Source organism: Stegodyphus dumicola, chromosome 4 (genome assembly GCF_044657685.1).
Source record: "Stegodyphus dumicola isolate Sdum_Otavi_A_Nest chromosome 4, ASM4465768v1".
Classification (NCBI taxonomy): domain Eukaryota; kingdom Metazoa; phylum Arthropoda; class Arachnida; order Araneae; family Eresidae; genus Stegodyphus; species Stegodyphus dumicola.
Window position 1 is genome coordinate 40,429,409 of NC_140771.1, and position 20,211 is coordinate 40,449,619.

A 20,211-nucleotide genomic window follows, 5' to 3' on the forward strand; every position below is an offset into this window, starting at 1 on the left:
GAAAACTCTGAGACTAGTACAATTTTCTCTATCTTTGTTCATATAAAATAGAAATAGGACACAATCACCGGAGCAGGCGCAATCCAGTTTAAACTTTTCCACAATTTTTTCATTTTATATAAAATTAGAAACATTATACTAAATGGGATAAAGTTTCTGCTCTTAACATATACTCATATTCCGCAAATTTTGCTTTTCTTCAGACCCCTTACGAAGTTTCTTTGTGGCATTCTTATCCTTTATTAAAAAAAAATCTCCATTTTTCTTATGATGAGGGTTCAAAACTGCGATATTCACGTCCTCTGGTTGTAAACAAGAAGATTACTCATCAAAAACATCAATATCAGTGCATTTCAAGGTCACTTCATTTCCTCAATTTTGTAAATTTTTTTTTTCCTTTCCAACATTTTTAACATTATCTCTTCCATTCCCTTTATTTTTAAGTAGATCTTTAATTTCAACCACATCTTTCCTAATATTCTTCAATTCATCATATCTACTTTTAATAATATCACTTTCAATCATATTTGCACTATGCATCATTGCAATATCGGTAAAATCTTATCAAGTGCTGCATTCATTCCTTCCAAAATTGTTCTTGACACACCTTTTTTAAGATCTGCTATCCTCTGCATGAAATTATAAATTTCCTTAACTACAGTAATCAGAAGCGCCAACAGTTTTTTTTTCCCAAGATACTCATCTCTAAGTTATCTTTTTACACTATTACATCATTCAACTCACTTTCATTTTTATTACTAGTAATACTATTCTCATGCATAAGTTTTTGAAAAATTCATAGTTTTTAGAACCCATTTTATGTATACTTATATCGCAAAATAAATTATTTCTCCAAATAAAATCTAGCACATAATCTTTCAGAAACACATACACATCATTAAAATATTGACAACTGCACAAAGTCTTATGTACAAATACAAAAGTATAATGTTAAATGCTCACGAGAAGTGTAACTCAAAACACAAAAATTCAAGTCTGGAGTTAATTTTAGCTAATTTTCAAAAATTCGCCCAGTGAGCAGATTACAATGAAAACACTCTCAAGGAAAAAACGTCAAATGCAAAACTCAATGATTAAATTCAGTTTCACTCAAACTTGATTAAATGTAAACATTGCTCTCTCCGCTAAGCCTAACTGCAGTTAGAATTTTGAAACTCTGATACTTTCAAAAGCAGTGCATATGACTTCAAAACATTGCTAAAAATGCAAACCAAAGCACTTAAGCAATAGAGTAAATGCATTTAAAGCACACAGTAGAGTCTATTTATTTAAAAATAATTTCCTCAAAGGTAAACATTGTCTTCCTCACCTGGCCAACACCAGGTAGAAAATTTAATCACTGATATCTTCACATTTTCAAGTATGATATACATATTTAGATATATATTATATGGTGCATGATACATATTATTATTTTTAGATATATATTATATGACATACATATTTTCAAATGTAACTATTAATTGACATATAAGAACAATTTATTCTTGCAGTATATTTCTGTCACTGTAGCTTTTACCAAAGCATGATTTGATGCTTTTGATTAAAAAAAATATATATATATCTTTTCGTATTATTTATTTGTGTATACATATTATAATGCAAAAACAAAATATCATTGAATTATCATTGAAAAGATATAGCAGCATGGATGCAAAGTAAAATTAAAAGTATAGATACATCTAGATGGGGAAAATACACTCTGTCACGAAAAATATGTGCACCCAGAAGAAACCAAGCCACAATCACAAAACTTGGCAGGAATGTAGTCTGGTAAGGGATATGCAAATGATTTAAATTTCAAAGCCAATGAGACAAGGCTAAGTGCACTATGCGCATATGAGATGCTCAGCTGAGAGAGTTTAAAACCATAACTGCTTCTGCCCTATTCAAATGAATTAGTCAACTTGGATGGATGGTATTGTGACTATACATTAGGGCTGTGGAGTCTGTAAGGAAAATGACCAACTCCGACTATGGCTCCTGGAATTTTAAAGACTCTTACTCCCTCATATGTAAACATATACACATGTGTTACAGCTTGTTTTTTAATATAAAAGAAGTAATACATGCTACAAGAAAAAAAATGATGGCATAGCAGATTATTTATATTAATTAGCAATTATTATGAAATGGAAAAACTGGCATTAGTAATTTCTAGGAAACGGGATAGCTTCGGCAAGATCTTCTTTAATAAAGGACCATAGATCCAATTTGATAAACTTCAGAGCTGAGAATACTCTTTCCACGCTAACTTCAGTAGGAGGAAGAGCTGTTAATGTTAGAGCTACTTCTTTTAACTTTTCAGGATAGATTTGTATAAGTCCTAAAAGAGGTGTTTTGCAAGTGTGATCATATTTCTATGTTTCTTCAAGGGTCGTTTAGAAATCTTGTTTATATTTTTTTATTTTTATATCTAAAGTCTCTTCGTTCCTTATTTTCATTCGCTTTACCTTAACCTTTTCAATATTATCCAAATATTTCTCAAAATCTAATTCTCAGTGGAAGAGGATGATAGAGACTCAGCTGCAATGTGAACAGTCTGCCTTGAATTGAATACTTCAGTTGTTCTGAGAAGAATTTCATTCTTAGTGAAAGTTCCTAACAAAATTCAGTGTTTTGGATGTATGTATATTGAACTCAGCAAGATCTCACTGTCTATCAAACTAGTTTCTCGTTTCTTCATTGAGGAAATGATTCCTTCTGCAATAAGTCATCTCATTTTAAAAAGAACAAACATCACATTTGCCATTCTGCAGAAACAAGCCTCCTGTTAATTATTTAGATTGTAGCTTTTTTGTGGCTGTAAGTATATATGGTGTAGAAAAAGAGTTTCCTATTCTGCAAGATCATTCCAGTCTTTCTGTTAGGGAAACATTGGGGTTATTTACAACTTCTAAAAAGTTCTTAGTTCTTTACAACCTCTTTGTCATCAAATACGTACTTCCCCATCGTGTTGCTTGATCAAATAATTACTCCTTTTCTTACTCGCCTCCTAAGAATGGCATCACTTTTGGGAGTCCTTGCTGCTATTGCTGCTTGCTTAAATTTAACAAGATTTAAGCAAGCAGATTGTTGAGATTTGTAGCATCAGTACCAATGAGATTTGTAGCATTTATTGCATCTTGAAGCCATAGGCTACAATAATGCCATCTATCAGCTGAAGAAGTAATTAAAGGAATCGGTTTAATTAATAATGGCAAATATAACATCCATCCTCCTCCCTTATATTTATTTATAATTATGTCAATCAAATGGAAAATAACTAAATATTACTAATGTATATAGTCCATAAATAAAAATAACTCAATTTGTAATTAATTTTTTTTTCTATTTACTTTAATTTAATTTCAAATTGAAACTGTCCAACAAAAACTGGAGTCAGAGTCGACGTGTTTTTCACGATTCCAGCTCCAACTTCTTTTACCAAAAAATTTGCCTAACTCCGATTCTGACTCCACAGATGCCTCAGAGATGTAAACCAGCCAGCAGTACAAACAGTTGTCAGACTTTGAGAAGGGGTATATTGTAGGTCTCAGAGAAGCAGGTTGATCAAACAGGCATATCGGCCACCACCTCAGTTGGAGCAATAGGGTAGTTGCTCAGTGTTGCTGAAAATTGATCACGGAGGAATAGTCTACCATCACAGAAGGTCAGGGATACCAGGAATACAAATAAACATGAGCATCACACCTTCCAGGCAGCCGGTGGTATCAAGGGAAACCATTCAGAGATGACTGGTCATTGCTCGTATATGCTACTGACATCTGTTAAGACGCATACCACTGATCCGCTATAATAGACAGTCTTGATTGGATTTTTGCCAAACTCGGGTTAGCTGGAGTGTGACCAACTGAAGACGTGTGATCTTCAGCGATGGATCCCGATTCAGTCTTGGTGCTGATGACCAATGCACACGTGTGTGGAGGCGATCAGCTCAGCGGTCTGATCTGGCATTTGTTGTTGAACGGCATACAGCAATTACACAAGGTGTGACAGTGTGGGGAGCAATTTATTGGGACACATAATCACCTCTAGTCTTCCTTCAAGACAATATGATGGCTTGCATTGAGTAGATGACATTTTAATGTTGGTTGTAGTGTCTATGCTATGAAGTCACCCAGGTGCCATTCATCAGCAAGACAATGCTCACCCACATACTGTACAACTCTGTCAACAACGTCTTCAAGGATATGATGTACATCAGATGTCTCGCCAATAGAACACATTTGGAACATACTTGGAAGGCAATTGCAGCTGTCTCAAATATTAGTGAATTAAATGCCCAGTTGCAAAGATTATGGCATGATCTTTTGCAGGGGTTCATAGGTGACCTACTTGATTCGATGGCACACCTTCTGTTTCAGTTTGTATATGCCAGAGGTCAAAATACTACTTACTGATTTGTAACCTTTTTCATGCCATAACTTCTTAATAAAACTATATTTTGTTCTGAATTTATAATCATTTGTTTATTGCCTCATACACTACATACATATTAAGTTTTGTGGTAGTAGTTCGTTTCCTTTTATGTGTGTGTGACAAAGTATATAAAATCAATTTTAAAAAATATTATCCTTAATTATGGAAATAAAATATTAGGTTTAGTTAGTCAAAAACTAAACTTAAGCCTTATCAAATACTGGTAAAATTTTAATGCTAAAATCTAAGAAAACCTTTATTTAAAGAATTAATTTCTACATCATATATAGCATCGAATGATTTAGGCATTGGTTTTGTAAGAACATTTAATACTATTATATAGTATTTTAACATTTCACCACTGTCATCACTCTGCACAGACATTGTTACTCGTAAAAATTTGGTTGGTACTGTTCACAACACACCTACATTAGTCTGCTGTTTATGTTGCCTAAACTTGAAGTCAAATCTGATGTAAAGTTCAAATGGCACTTGTTTTAAAAATTGTCTCTCTGATCTTAAGCAATTTAATGTATGGCTGAATTTCAAGCAATTTAGTGGCTGAATATAATTTAAAATTAATAATAGTTATTCTAAATTTTTTAGTTACTAGTATTTGTAATTTACAATACAATGAAAATTTCAATTTTTAAAAATGACATTGTTTCACAAGTATATTTTATGGTTTCTCTTTTTTTCTGTAAGATTCTTGATGCTTATTTTTGTTTTCATGTGTTATTCTATACTAACCACCTTTTAACTGAAATTCGATTCACTTGAATCTTAAATAAAAAATGAAAATAAAAGAAAACTGATGTATAATGTTCTCTTTCCTGAAAGCTGTTTAGTATGCTCACTAATTATTTGTATGGACAAATAATAAAGTTGCTATTAATTTTTATAAAAAAATTAAATATGTGTATTATGATTCCTCAGTTTAATTTTATAACTTATTGATCTGGTTTTTTATTCCTTTTCTTGTAGTCAAAAATTAAGAGGGAAAAAATTAGGGGTTAAAGAAATTTTTCAGTCTCAAAAATAAAATATGTACTATGTTCCATTTGTTTAATTATGTTGAACAACTTCCTTTAAAAAAATTTATACTTGGTCAAAAATAATTTTCTAATTACATAGCCAAATTCAGATATTTATTTATTCATTTATTTTTTTTTATTTTATTTATTCCCCCCCCCCAATTTTAACCCAAGATTTCAATTTGTTTTAACATCTGTGATTGGTTTTAAGTGATGCAAATAATTTTTTTTCAGTGAACTGAGCTTTCCAAATTCTTGTATATCATGTATTGACCAGAAACACACCTCAAATTTAACTTGTTCTTTGCAAGAATCCAACTGTGATAATGAAATGGGGGAAGATATTTGTATCCTACCTGAAATCACTATACCAGTGAAGTCTAAACCTTTGTAAGTTTTCCATATGTCTGTTATGTGTGTTTTACCATTGCTTTGTGTGTGCCGCCTGTTATTAATGTTACATTTTATGTTATGTGAAATTTTAAAAAAATGTTCTTTTTCCTTACTTTTATAGCATTTTATTATATTTGATATAAATGAACTTTAAAAATAATGAATTCAAGTCATCTGGATAAATGCTGAATGTGACTACGAAGTTAAGATGATGCAAATATATTCAACTGTAAAATGCTTATGCAAAAATTATCTTGCTTATGCAGAATTATATTGCTTATGCAGTTATATTGTTTATGCAAAAATTATCAACTTATGCAAAAATATTCAACACTGTAAAATGCTTCAACATTCCATTTGCATGGTTTTCAGCATGCATTTTCATTGACATTTTGATGAATATATTTTTGTAACTCCCTGAATTTGTTTGTCTTGAAAAAATAGAAATGTTGCCTCTTCAGTGGCAAGAAAATTTATTTACAGGCAGGGTGAGGGAATGTAAAAATATATTTTAAATAACTAAACCATTTCTTTGTAAGCTTAAAAATGTTAAGATTGTGCTGGAGTTTTAAATATGATGGCATAATATCATAGTGATTTTCTATTATTTGGCACTCCTAATTTGAACAGTTCATTTTAAATATGTATGTGATATTCTATAGCATGCATTTGATGGTAATGAATTGTAAAAATAAGTACGGATCTGCATTAAGAATGTGTTGGTAGAATTTTAAAAAAAAATTCCTATAGGCGTTAGTAATATTTGCGGGAGATGATACAATCTAACTGGTATCCTTAGAATTGGTTTAAAGAATAGTTTCAATTATTGAAAATCATCTGAAGTGTAGTCATATGAACTTAGTCCTATGCTTGTTGGATTTTAGTTTGAATATCAGTTTGTTATAATCATTGTGACCAGTTTATGAAAGTAATTTTTTTTAGGAAAGGTGTAAGAAAATCTTTTACAGGCTGAATTTTAAAACACCTTTTTGATGCCTTGCTGGGGGAAAAGAACAAAGTTTCCTGCATGGGTTTATTTTGTCCCCTGAGATGGATTTTTAACCCATTTCTTCACAAAACAATCTCAGTATGAAATAGGTATATTCCTGAAACTGCACCTGAAATATCATACCTCAGTAGATATATTGCTGATGTAATTGCAATAGAGTAGTCTAGCCACTGTGAATGGTATGCTAACTAGTGTAGATTAACTGCTAGCCAAAAACCAGGGATATAAGTTCAATTTCCATGTAAGGCTTGGTTGTACGAGTGTTACCTTTCCCCTCCTTGCTCATAAAATATCACTTGGCCCTTATGGTAAATGCTAAGCAACACTATAGTGATTTAATGATGAAAGGCCTAAATGGCCATAATTCTTGACATATGCTTGACCAGCAACGATCTGGCCACTGGAAGAGAAAAAGAATGCAATCCACAGAACTCGTAGGACAAAATCAAATAAAGTATACCTACATCGGTTGCAACAGATGGGCCAGAAAGATACAAGCTTCTTTTAAAGAACAGAAGTTGACAGCACAGACATGTTTCAATTCAAACAAGGCAAAATGTGAAAATTGGTTGGTAGATTTATCGCAGAAAATTTCTCATACTTCACTACCTTACTAAGAGTATGGATGTTTTTAGCATCTCTGTATTGGGCTGTGGCTTATTTGTTATGTCATTAACATTGGAATCTGATATTTCCATCATCATGAAAAATGCTAGGTACAAAACTATTAGTGCCACTCAGTTGTTCGACCAAAATCTAGTAACTGCCATAATGAAAATGACTTTGATAAGGTTTAGAATGTTTATTTTATTCTAAATTAAAGATCTTCCTAACATATCTAATACATTAAAAAAAAAAAAGGGTTCACTGTTGTATTAAAAATTATAACTTTTAATGAGGTTAAAATTATTGTTTACTGTAATTTACTTCAGTTTGGATCTTTTTTTAAAAGTTTCCAAAATTTACCTCTGTGTCAACATTGTGAATTACTTCAACTCCATTCTTGTCAGAGCATAGAAAAACTTTTTGATTACCATTTTTTTCTTTTTACATTGTTTGTGTGTAGCAATATTAGCATTTGCAATTAAGCAGTGCTTAATTGCAAATTAGTATGACTTTGTATGGTTTTCAACAAAACTGAAGTAAGCATTAAAATTTTATTTGTGCTTCCTTTTATTTTGAATTTTTTTTTAGTTATTATTGCATAAAATTATTTAGTTCATAATAATTGTAACTCAAGTGTAGTACTTTCCCAATATCCAATGAAGTCAAAGTTAATAGTAGTGCTGGGTAAAAGGATTGATAGTTAAAAAAAAATTTGGGACCATATGCTTGCTGATTCAAATGCCACCATCAGCCAGTAAGACCAGCTGCATAACTTTACCCTTTCATTGCTACTTATGCTTAACACTCTGATTCCTCAATTTTTTATTCAAGAATTGCACATTGTTTAATACAAAGTAAAGGAAACAATATTGTAATAATCGTGAAAAATTTTGTGTAGTGTATTTCAACAAAAATATCAATTTTGACCATTTGTGAAACCATTTAAATGAGGTTTTTCCATGGTATCTGTATATATACACACAGGATAAAGTACTCTTTTTTCAAAAACAGATTGTAAAATAGATTTAAAATGGATTCAGAAGGGATTTTTTTCATGACGTGTACATACATATACATCTCACATAACTAAAAAATCAGTAGCCTCAGAACATTGAAATTTTATATAGTATGGTATTGCCATAACATGTAGTTTGTGCAACTCCCTTTTCAGTTGCAACTGGCCGCACGAAATGTATATAAATATACACTGCTTTCCAAAAATTAAGGGGAAAACCATAGAACTCATTCAAATATAAGCCATCCATATAAAATTTGAATATGTTGTCAAATAAGAGTTGCTGAGTAAAACTGCAGTATTCAAATTAGTGGCACTACAATCAGAATACGTCATTTAGGAGAACAAAATTGCATGCTTGAAAGCAATATTAGCATTCTTGAAAAATTGCATGCTTGAAAGCAATAATATCACAGCCAATTTTGCTGTGATAAGAAATCTGAGATAGCCAATTCACAGCAATGACCTCCAGGCATCATTTGCCCAAAAGAATGCAATGGAGAGCTATTGAACATTAGAGGTAGGACTAAGTCGAACAGAACTGGCTAGATGGCTAAATGTGAGCCCTTTGTGGTGGTGATTGCAACAATTTCTAACCACAGATTCGGCATCCAGGACTTTCAGCCAAGGATGGCTAACCATTATGATTGATGACTCATATTTGTTGTTATGCGCACAAAGGAATAGATCCTTAACTCAGATATTCCCTTGCTGCAGGCACTGGATAATTGGTGTCAATGTCAACCATGCCTTGAAGGCTTCATGAAGGAGGTCTGAATGCGAGGCGACCAGCCATTTCTATTCCGCTCACATCACATCATGGAAGGAAACGTTTGAGGTGGGCACGTCAACATATCCTTTGAATAGCTGATCAATGGAGGGCTGTTAGCTTTATGGATGAGTCCAGGTTTAGCCTCCAAAGAAATATAGTCAAAAGTCGTTAATCCGTACACCCATAATCCGGATTGATCTATAATCCGGACGTCAAAGCTACAAACTTTCTGCGCATGCGTCAACGGATAATGCGTTGACGTATCCACGTAATACCTTTACGCATGCGCATAATCCGTTTATGCATGCTTGTTTAATGTATAGCGGACGGTATAAGCTAAGCTAAAATTATCTAATTATCTATTTCAGTTAATGTTGCAGATTGCTTTGTTCCTTAATCTTCGAACTGAATCCGGCTTATTATTTTTTGCAGACTGATAGAGCAATTTTATAAAAGTAAGTTGGAACTTTCGATTATGTCAAACAGAATTTCCGATGCTGGAACTGCCAAAGGATCTACAAAGGGAAAGAAGTGTTTCGATGTCCATCAAACAAAAAGTGGAATTGCTGCAAAAAATGGATAAAGGCTCCTTTGTTTCTCTAACCATTCAGAAATCTGTTTATCAATTTCACGCTGTTATGTGCGAGGGTGGGGGACGTCGCGGCGCTCAATGAACTGGAAGTTGATCTGTCAGCACTATCCTTATCTTCAGGGCAGATGTTTTTATTTTATACGGCTTATAATTCCATACTAAATGTAGTATTTCATCTCGATGTACTCCGTCTTTGATATGATTTAAATCAAATTCCTCGTCATTATAAATATCATGAATACAAATCAAATAGTTTTCTGGTTGCAATTTTCTAATTTCAACTATGCGTTATGTATGCTTTACGCATGCGCGTGTTGAAAGAAATGTTTTATAAAGTAAACAAATAAATATTAAGCTTTTTTTTGTAAATTTTGATACCTTTTAGATTATAATTGCTTTTTATTTCATAAATTACGGTTTCATATTTTTAATTTTATAATTTCTGCATGCCATCTTACCAGATTTAAACTGATGATCTATAATCCGGAAAAATCGATAATCCGGAATCGCCGAAGTCCCGACGAGTCCGGATTAAAGACTTTTGACTGTAGTAGGCATTATTTGATATAGAGAGAAACTGAAACCTGTTATCAACCATGAAAGATATGCATACAGAGGAGGCAGTGTGTTTTTGTGTTGGTATCTCTATGTGTGGATGAACAGACCTCCATGTCTTCCTATGTGGAATTGAGAATGCTCAGGTGCATAGAGATGACATCCTTGATGCTATGTGCATTGTTATGCCAAGGCAATGATTTCTTGCTACGGGCCGAGAGTGCTAGACCTCACAGGGCTCGCACCATGGATAATTATCTTCAGCAACAAACAATTCAACGCATGAAGTGGCCAACTCGATCACCAGACTTGAAGCCTATCAAGCATGTTTGGTATGCTTTAGGAAGACATATAATTGCTGTCTGTTCTTCTCTTCAAAACCTTGCAATTGCTTTGCAAGAGCAAGAGCTCTCACTTCCTATGAAACTGATAGACCTCATAATTGACAGAATTATACATCACTGCATTGCTTCTAGAGGAGCTCATACTCCATATTGAAGGTAATTTTCCTATACTAAACTGACTCACCAGATTTGTTCATTTTATACATATATGCTAATTTTTATAACACCATTGATTTGATTTATGCCATTACGGGAAAGCGTTGAGGGAAGGGAGGCCTTCGTGGATGACTTTTCAAGGGAAACTAGATTGTATCTATGTTACACATGGAGAAAACTACAAAAACACCCCTGCAGGTAGCCCGCTTAAGGGATTCGAACCTCGGGTCGAGCTACCAGCGTTCAGTGACTTTACCACTCAGCTACTGTTGGGCCCTGTAACACAATAATTGTCTTTAATTCCTTTTCATGTTGTTTTATACCTTACAATGTGTTGTATCCTGTGAGTCAGTTTCATTAAATTCTACATGTCATTTTTGTGGTTTTTCCTTAATTAATGATAACCAGTGTAATATATGTATGTACCCACTCTGTTATCCAGGTCAGTGGCTCAACTTTTTTATTCTTATATGTTGGTAAATTGTACATTTTTTGCTTTAAAAGTGATTGAATTATGTTGTTCTTATGCTTCAGTTACGGTTTGTAGACTTTTAGTTTATCTGTGTGCTATATTTGTAGAATTATCAGCAATTTAAAAGTGTCACTAAGTACAACGAGGCTGTCATTTATTTACATTTGAAACTCCTCTTAAAATAGTGAATTAAGTCAGTTGATGCACCAACTTCCGTACCTTTTTGCACAGTGTGACCAAAAGTTAACTTTACATTTTGTGCACCAAAACAAATTATCTTCTTGCCTGCTGAACAAATTGCTTGTTTTTGCATAGAAATTCTTTTCATTGTAAAAATTGTTCTTTTAAATGTTTTAACAGTATTTGGTGTTTAATGTTTTTCTGTATTTTACAGTTTTTAATGAAGATGTTTTGAGTTTTTATGTACTTTGATAACTTAATTAATTGAATGAAAAATATATATGTCATGAAAATAGAGGAAAGAAGTTTAAATGAGGTGCAGAAAAAAAAGTTCATATTTTAATAGGCTGTACAAGAAAGCCATGTGGTTTCCATTTCTGATTCATTCATTGCCATAAAATTTTGCGCACCAAGAAAGAATTGTCAGAATGAAATGAAATTTTACATATGCAAGTACTACTTTGAATTAAGTAAGTGTTAAGAAATCTAAGAAAAAAAGGCTAATTTATTTCAAAAAAGTATACATGAACGGAAGTTTTAGTGCTCTGTTGGACCACCTCTAGCGCAAATGCATGATGCGATACAAGCGGGCATTGAGGCATACAAGTTCCGTATGGTGTCTTGAGACATCTCTCGTTCCACAGTTGCTGTAAACGTACCTCTAGTTCGGCCAATCTCATAGGCTGTCCAACTTGCCATCCCAAATGATCCCAGATATGCTCAATTGGTGACAAATCTGGGGATCGAGCAGGCCAGGTAAGGGTGTTAATGTGGCGGAGGCAGTTTTTGGAGATCCGTGCTGTGTGTGGTCAAGCATTGTCTTGTTGAAAACAGTCTCCTGGGAGCCCTGCCATGAGTGGCAACACATGTGGCTGATGGATGTCATGGACATACTGCTGGCCTGTCAATGTGCCATGGATCCAATATTAGGGGTGACCGTGTATCGTAAGCAATGGCACCCCATACCATCACACCAACTGTGGGAACAGTGTGTCGCTGTAAAGCGAAGGCAGGATTGAGGCATTCACCACACACAATCACAATTGTCATCACTAGTCAAATTTAATCTAGATTCGTTGTTCCACGTCTGATCCCATTCCGTTAAAGTCCAATCCTGTCGTGCTCAACACCACTCCAAATGGAGGCGTTGGTGGGTGGGTGTCATTGGCAGCACATATGATAGGCACCGTGATACCAGATGTCCTTCAACCAGCAGTGGTGTAGCGAGGGGGGACAAGGGGGTGCATGATGCCCCGGCGCCGCTCATAGAGGGGCGCCAAATGGTTTCCAAACAAGATTTTCCGGAAATTTTCAGTTTTTATTTTGATCGATTTCTGGAAAATATATTTAAAATTAACAACTATTGCAATATAATTCATTATTTATTTTCTTGATTTGCCTGATAAAATGTGTAATAAAATGTTTGCAGTACATCAAGCAAACGTTTTTTCTGACCACTTTATTTCTCCAAAGTAGAGATATATTTGTATTTTTTTTAAACGAAATGCACGTTTATCTCCCGCTTTTTATTTTAAAACGATAACACGACCGTGTGTCGAATTTCTCAAACATACCCAGTTTCCAAAATCTGATTCCATAATCTAGAAATGACATTTTGCGAAAATCCTAATGCTTGTGCTACAGTGGATTGCGTTTGACTCTCCTGTAAATGACTGATCGCCTTTCTGGCTACAGATTCAACTAAGTCATCTTGCTGAGACATCGTATATTCACTGCTACGAAGCATTCAATGCATGTCAATTGTTTTTAATCTCCTATTACAAAAGGAATACTGCAGGTCGCTTCTTACTCCTTACCTAAAACGCATAGTTTTCAACGTCAAAGACTAAATTTGCATATTCCCAACTTTGTAAACATTATAATTTTCCTTTATAATCTCTTCTATTTCCTTTTGTTCAAAAAGGTTCTCGATTATATAGTTAGTTCCATGGAGGTAGGAAGTAAGAAGGAGTCGCCCTAAACAAGTTTCTCCGTACCCTGCTCTGAAGCACCGGCGATCCCTACGTGGTGACCAAACATTGGGTCATTTACCATTGAGTTCTATGGGATTTGACGCGTTCGGGTGTAAATATTTTGTAATTACGTCGCAAATATACATATAAATGTATATATTTTTTTTTTCTACAACACTTCAGAGTCCTAAGTATGTGAAAACAACATATTTTTAAACAACATTTCATTCTGAACGGAATTAAATGCTATACTTTTCACAGGACAGTTTTCTCAGAATGGTTTAATTTGAATGAAATATTTTCACAAGTTTTCGTTAATGACATTAGAAAAAAAAATTAAGGTAATTCTATTTTATTCGGTTAAGGTACAAAAATTAAGATCAAAGTTTATTGTATTATTAATATTAAAATTATGCATTATTTCTTTTCTATTTATAGAGCTTCTTCCTAAAATACTTTCTTAAATATGACATGATTTTTTGGCTTCTTTTAAATCGAAAAATGTAAGTCAATTTATAATTAACGCTCTATTCGGTTCATTTTAAATTAGAGAATTATTAGGAATTAGCAAAATACTTTAAATAAGTATTTCGCTAATTCCTAATAATTAAATAGGTATTAAATAGTATTTGACTTTCTCTGAACATTTCTGAAAAGGAATAAAATAAGTTTTTTTTTTTTTTTTTTTTTTTTTTTTTTTTTTTTTTTTTTTTAAGTATTATTTAAAACTTGTAACTGAGTTATTATAAAATGTAAAGGGAATAATTATTTTAATTATACTTATCAGATTTTTTTTTTTTTTACCCTTCATTTCAACAATACATATTCCAAAACTCTTTATTACGTTCTTAAGTGCGCATTTCATAGCATTTGCTTTACAATACCTTTTAACAGATTGCTTTCCAATACGAACAATTCTTGCTTAAATAGTTTTATAACGTATTCGTCAACAGGATTTCAATTTATGTTTACAATTCAATATTAAGGTTATTATATATTTAGATAACATTTATAATCATTATAAATTAGATACATTTAATCATTAGATTTCTTCACAGTTGTTTATAAGTGAATAAATTCTTCATTTCAAATACATTTATAAATAATTTAATGGATATTTAAGTATTTTGTCAAAGGCAGATACATGCTTTTTGCAAGCACATGCATAAATACCCATACATATTTCCTATTTATCATTTCCGGCATGTGCAAATCTTTAATTTCTGTGCATTCACTATATTTTTCGTGTAAAGTAATTTACACTAATTTAGCATACACCCGAAAGTTTTACATAAAAAATATATATGAATATAATTTGAATGAAAATTATAAGTATTATTTTTAATACCCACTCAAAGGTCAGTTTTTCTTCAAAATTCCTCCATGATGGCATCTCTCTCTTTAGGCAGATAGCCCTTGCATGCATTACTCTATTTAATAAAAACTTAATCTGACCTATGTGCCTAATTACAAATATTTTAACATACATAATTTTATATTTACATTTAGCCATCAAGTTTCAAACTTTTCAAATCTTCTAGAAAATAAATTTTGGCAGATCTCTTTTAGCAATTTTCTTAAAATCTATATTTTTGTAGTGCAACAACTTAGAATTTTATAAAACAAATTCATAATCAAAATCGCTGTTGTTAGTTATCGAAAAATAACCAAGATGTGATTTTTGCGTAAATGTTAGTAACCTATACAAATTGCTATTATCCGTTACACTATGAATGTTTCTTTCATGCGAGAGTGTCCCTTTTTCGATTTCTATGGAACTGTCGTGTGTCGAAATACTATCAGAATCTTGTCAAGCGAGCTTCTGAATGTAAACAAAGAACACCCCATCTGGTGACCCAAGCTTCAAAGCAGTGCTTCACTTCTAGCGCGGAATGGCCCCTCCTCCCTTTTCTACCTCCATGGTTAGTTCATACCGAACCCAAGATATCCCCTAATTGTTTTGAGCAGTGAATGTGACCGAATGACGTTACTCCGCAGTAGAAAAGAAACGGAACCTTAAACTCCACTGCAGATCTATAGAGAAAATGTTTTTCCAAACCTAAGAGTCACATTTCAAATACTACTTACTATTTCGTTATCAAATGCTAGCTATGAACGTTCGTTCAGCAAATTAAAATAAATTTTCACATATTTACAATCAACGATGGGACAAGATCCCCTAAGTCATTTAGCAGTTTTAAGTGTGGAAAGAGAAAAATTTGAAAGGATCGACTTTGATGAAGTAAATGATAAATTTGCTTCATCCAAGGTAAGAAAAATGTATACATAATAATTAATTGTATTCATGTATTATATTATTATTAATAATATTAATATAATATTATTAATAATATTAATATATTATTATTAATAATATTAATATATTATTATTAATAATATAAGTGCCCGACCAAGTCGAGGTGCACGTGATTGAAGCGAGATGAGGGCAAATTAAAATTTTTAAGTTGGCTAGTGGTGTGTCTGACAATTTTTTATCTTTGGCACTCCAAGCACGAATGTGTCCAGTTGGCTATGTCCTTTTGCATGCTAGGCCATACGAAACGTTGCTGTATCATTTTCCTCGAAGCCTTGATGCCAGGATGTGACAGACGATGTAACTGACTAAAAATGGCATGGCGAAACCCGGAGAGAATATAAGGTCAAAATCTTGAATCCTGAACATCACAATAAAGTGATTTTCCAGGTAACAGCTGCATAAGCTGCAAGTTGAGATTGGTGGAAGATTTGCTTTTCAAGAGGGTTTGTAGTTCTGAATCCCGGTGTTGTTCATCCGCAACGGCAGCAAAGTTTATTGGCGAGGGAACGGCTAGTTCTTCAATATGAGACAAGGTGTTTGCTACAATATTCTGCAAACCCACAATATAACGGATATCTGTTGAAAATTGCCCTATGAAGTCTAGGTGTCTCATTTGACGAGGAGAAGCTTTATCCGAACGCTGTTGAAAAGCATAGGTTAAGGGTTTGTTATCTGTGAAGATCATGAAACGCGTCCCTATAGCATATGTCGAAAATATTTGACAGTTTCATAAATTCCTAATAATTCGCGATCGTATGTGCTGTATCTGGTTTGCGCTGGTGAGAGGTTTTTAAAAAAATATGAAAGTGGTCTCCATAATTCTTGATCTTTCTGTTGTAAAACTGCTCCTATACGTGTTGTTGATGCGCAACGCGTAGAGACATTAGGTTACTTTTTTGGAAGCAGAAGAGATGAAAAATATGCAACGCCTTCGGCGGGAATCGAACCGCGGACCTCTGGAGTACCGGTTCAGCGTGCAGAACCACTACACCACGAAGGCACGCTAGGAAAGCGGGAGAAATACCTTATATACTCCCCTTGTTAAAGGGCAACTGGGGGTTTTTAGGGGACACAATCGCTAAATCCTGGGTATGGAGAATCCTCATCCAACACCCCTTTTAGTTCGGGCGCCACTGTAGAGACACTAAGATATTTGGAAGCAAGAGAGATTGAAAAATTAGCAACCGCCTTCGCCGGGAATCGAACCGCAGGCTTCTGGAGTACCGGCACAGCGTGCAGAACCACTACACCACGAAGGCACGCTAGAAAATCCGAATTGCCGAAATTAAATCATGTTTGCATTTTGGGAACGCTTCGCGAGATTCTGTGGACCAGGTTATAACACGTTTATCGTTTTTCTTGCTTCCAACCAAAAAAGAATTTAGAGGTGCTTGTATGGTTGCTGCATGAGGTAGGAAACTTCGAAAAAGTGAGCATAGTAAGAAATCTTAAGTCCTTCACTGTAGATGGTTCGGGCATATCACGGATAGCGGTAACTCTATCGGGAAGGGGTCGAACTCCATCAGCGGAAATTTCATGACCAAGAAAGGAAACTCTTGGTTGGCAAAAAACGCATTTGGAAGAATTAAGACTGACACCGTACCTTTGAAAACATTCAAAAACTGTTCTCAAATGTGATAGGTCTTACTCTGAAGAGGAGGCGATTAAGACGTCATCAAAATAAAGTACACAAAAGTCGAGGCCGTTTAACACCTGATTCATGAAGCGTTGGAACGTTTGAGCAGCATTGCATACACCGAAAGTCATGACCGGAAACTCAAATAGTTCGAAAGGCGTAATAACCGCAGTTTTTAAAATATTAGCTGGGTTAACGTGCACTTGGTGATACGGCCGCTCAAGATCAAGGGTTGTAAAAATAACTTTTCCCTTTAAAACTTGCATACAATTTTGAATGTGCGGGACTGGGTAACGATCAGGAATTGTAGCTGCATTTAACCAGCGATAATCGCCACTTACCATTTCATTTCCGAACTAGCTGGAGCGGACAGCCCATTTGAAGGACGGCAAATTCCCTGTTCCATCATGTATTGAAATTCCTCTTTGGTGGCTTTAAGCTTGTCCAGAGGTTAGCGTCTTCGTTTAGTCGCAATTGGAGGTCCGGTAGTTTCAATATAATGTAGTACATCATGCTTGGGTTCGGAAATACCCATAACTGGGCGCGTGTTTGTAGGGAATTCTCTGAGAAGTTGATGCCATGGGGAGTTACCCGAAATCAATTTAATGCTCAAATCTTGACTATTGCGAATTACTCCCGGATAAGTTAAGTTGGTTGTGAAATCTATCAAACGGCGATTCTTAAGATAGACAAGCAAAGAAAATTTTTGAAAAAAGTCAGTGCCAATAATAGCACTTGAAACAGTAGCAATAATGAATGGCCATTGGAAGTTGCGGCACAGTCCTAAATCGACAGATATCAGGCGTTCACCAAAAGTTTGAATAGGAGTTCCATTTGCTGAATAAAGTTGTAACTTGGTAAGGCGCTTTTGTTCGTGAAAATGTGGTGGAACGACAATAAACATCAGCCTCGGTGTCTACAGACACACTAGACGAAGGACCTCCGACCCAGGTTCATATTCTAGAGGACCCATACAGAGTTTGTAATATCCGTCGTCCGTGGGACCTCGTCCTTGCGGTCGCAACCCCCCGCAGTCCCCGCCCAGCTTTTACAAAGCATTGGGCAGAAATAAATCGTTGCAAAATCAAAAACTCTGTCACCTTGCCTCCGGGCACCACTCCATCAGCAAAAATTCCATTGTTTGTAGGTGCTCTGTCCACTCTGTCAGTCCCCGCTAGGAGAACTGAATGGGGTCAAACCCCCGGGGACTTAGTCGACGATCTCCAACATAGCTCCACCACAGCCAAAGAAACAGATACGACAGTACCAGTACAGTCCTTGCCAAGCCTGAATCAACCTGAGTACAATACTCGGGCTCTAGTCCTGTGAAGTCAAATTATATACCCCATGGTTGAGACTGCCTAAGTACAGATCCTAACCAGTACTTCCCAGGCGTTCGCCTGAGTCAACCCCCGGGGGGGGGGCCCGGTGTCTACAAGAAACCTTAAGCCCAAATTCTTTTCGATGACGAAAAGGCGTGCAAAATTCCAGCCGTTGTCGTTCACAACTTCGGGCAACGGCCCTTCTCGTTTCCCTGGTCGTTATAACGACACGGTGGGCGGCATTTGTTTGCCTTGTTTCCAAATTTGTGGTGGTAAAAACAAATACCCGGAGGAGGGCTTTCATAACATTTTCTCAGTGGGCTATGACGTGTATTTCGACCAAGTGATGTGGAGCGGTTGTGCTGAAAAGATTCAGCTTGGATGGCTACTAACTGAGCAACCTGTTTGGACAAATCGCCAATTTGAGCCTGTAACGCCACAATACCTGGACCAGAGCCTGCACTGCGTGTATTTGCACTGGAATGGCCAGCTCGTGAATTTTATCAGCCATTTCGGGAAGATTTTTAAGTGGCTCGCTACTGGTCGCTAAAATGGTTTGCATGCTAGATGGGAGTCTATTCATCCATAATGTTTTAAGAATGTTATCTGTTAGGTTACCAGCGGCTAAGTCTGACATTTTAGACAGCTATTGAGAGGGCTTCATATCACCCAACCATAAATCGTGCAACAGCTGCTTGATTTTAACTGTCTTGGATTCTTCATAAACAGAAATTAATTTTCTTTTAAAGATTTGTATCTGTCCGTCGCCGGTGGTATTTCATGAGCTGATTGCAGTACCTCTGATTCTAAGGTCCCAGTCACATTATGTTTTGGCTACACGGGACTTAACATCGAAAGGGACGATTCTCAGAACCCGCACAATTCCAGAAAACACATGTAGATTACCATTCTCACTTACTACTTGAACACCAAACAGTAATCGATTATCGCTCAGATTGGGATCACGTGATCATTCAGAAGCAGAACTTTCGTCTGATTGGTTGTCTCTACCCGGGACTGAGGTCCAGCCGAGACATTTTCTGTGAGGTTTGAGAAAATCCCGCGTAGCTACAACATTTTTCCATAGCTAGGCGGGACTTCGCTTCCAGCGAGGATCTTTTTTCTAGGAATCCTTCCATTTTAACCAGTGCTACCAGAATCTCATTTCTCAGAAAAGTCCCGTCTAGCAGGGACTGTAGTCATATGCGATAACCTCTTAACGCGGCGATCGCTGTATAAAATTGAGTTTCGTCGGCAGTAATGTGACTCAACTGCGCATCCAATTAAATGAACCATAATGATGGGTCTCGGTGACAAAAAGGCGGTGGCTTAACTGCCACTCGTGCCATTTGTGAAGCAGCATCGTTGTCAACCACTTTAGATTAACCAAAT

General features: G+C 35.1%; 1 protein-coding gene across 11 annotated transcripts in view; it reads left to right on the forward strand.

Annotated features, from left to right (window-relative positions):
- LOC118186247 (uncharacterized) overlaps positions 1 to 20,211 on the forward strand; it is a 303,304-nt gene that overhangs the window by 277,535 nt on the left and 5,558 nt on the right. For 8 of the 11 annotated variants that reach the window (XM_085814748.1, XM_085814747.1, XM_085814744.1 and 5 more), the window contains one exon: positions 5,712 to 5,867. The exons of 2 other annotated variants lie outside the window; for them this stretch is intronic. In XM_085814748.1, the coding sequence (XP_085670874.1) occupies positions 5,712 to 5,867 (156 nt within the window). Of the gene's footprint in view, positions 1 to 5,711; positions 5,868 to 20,211 lie in introns of those variants that run through there. One more of the 11 variants, XM_085814752.1, reaches the window with a different exon arrangement.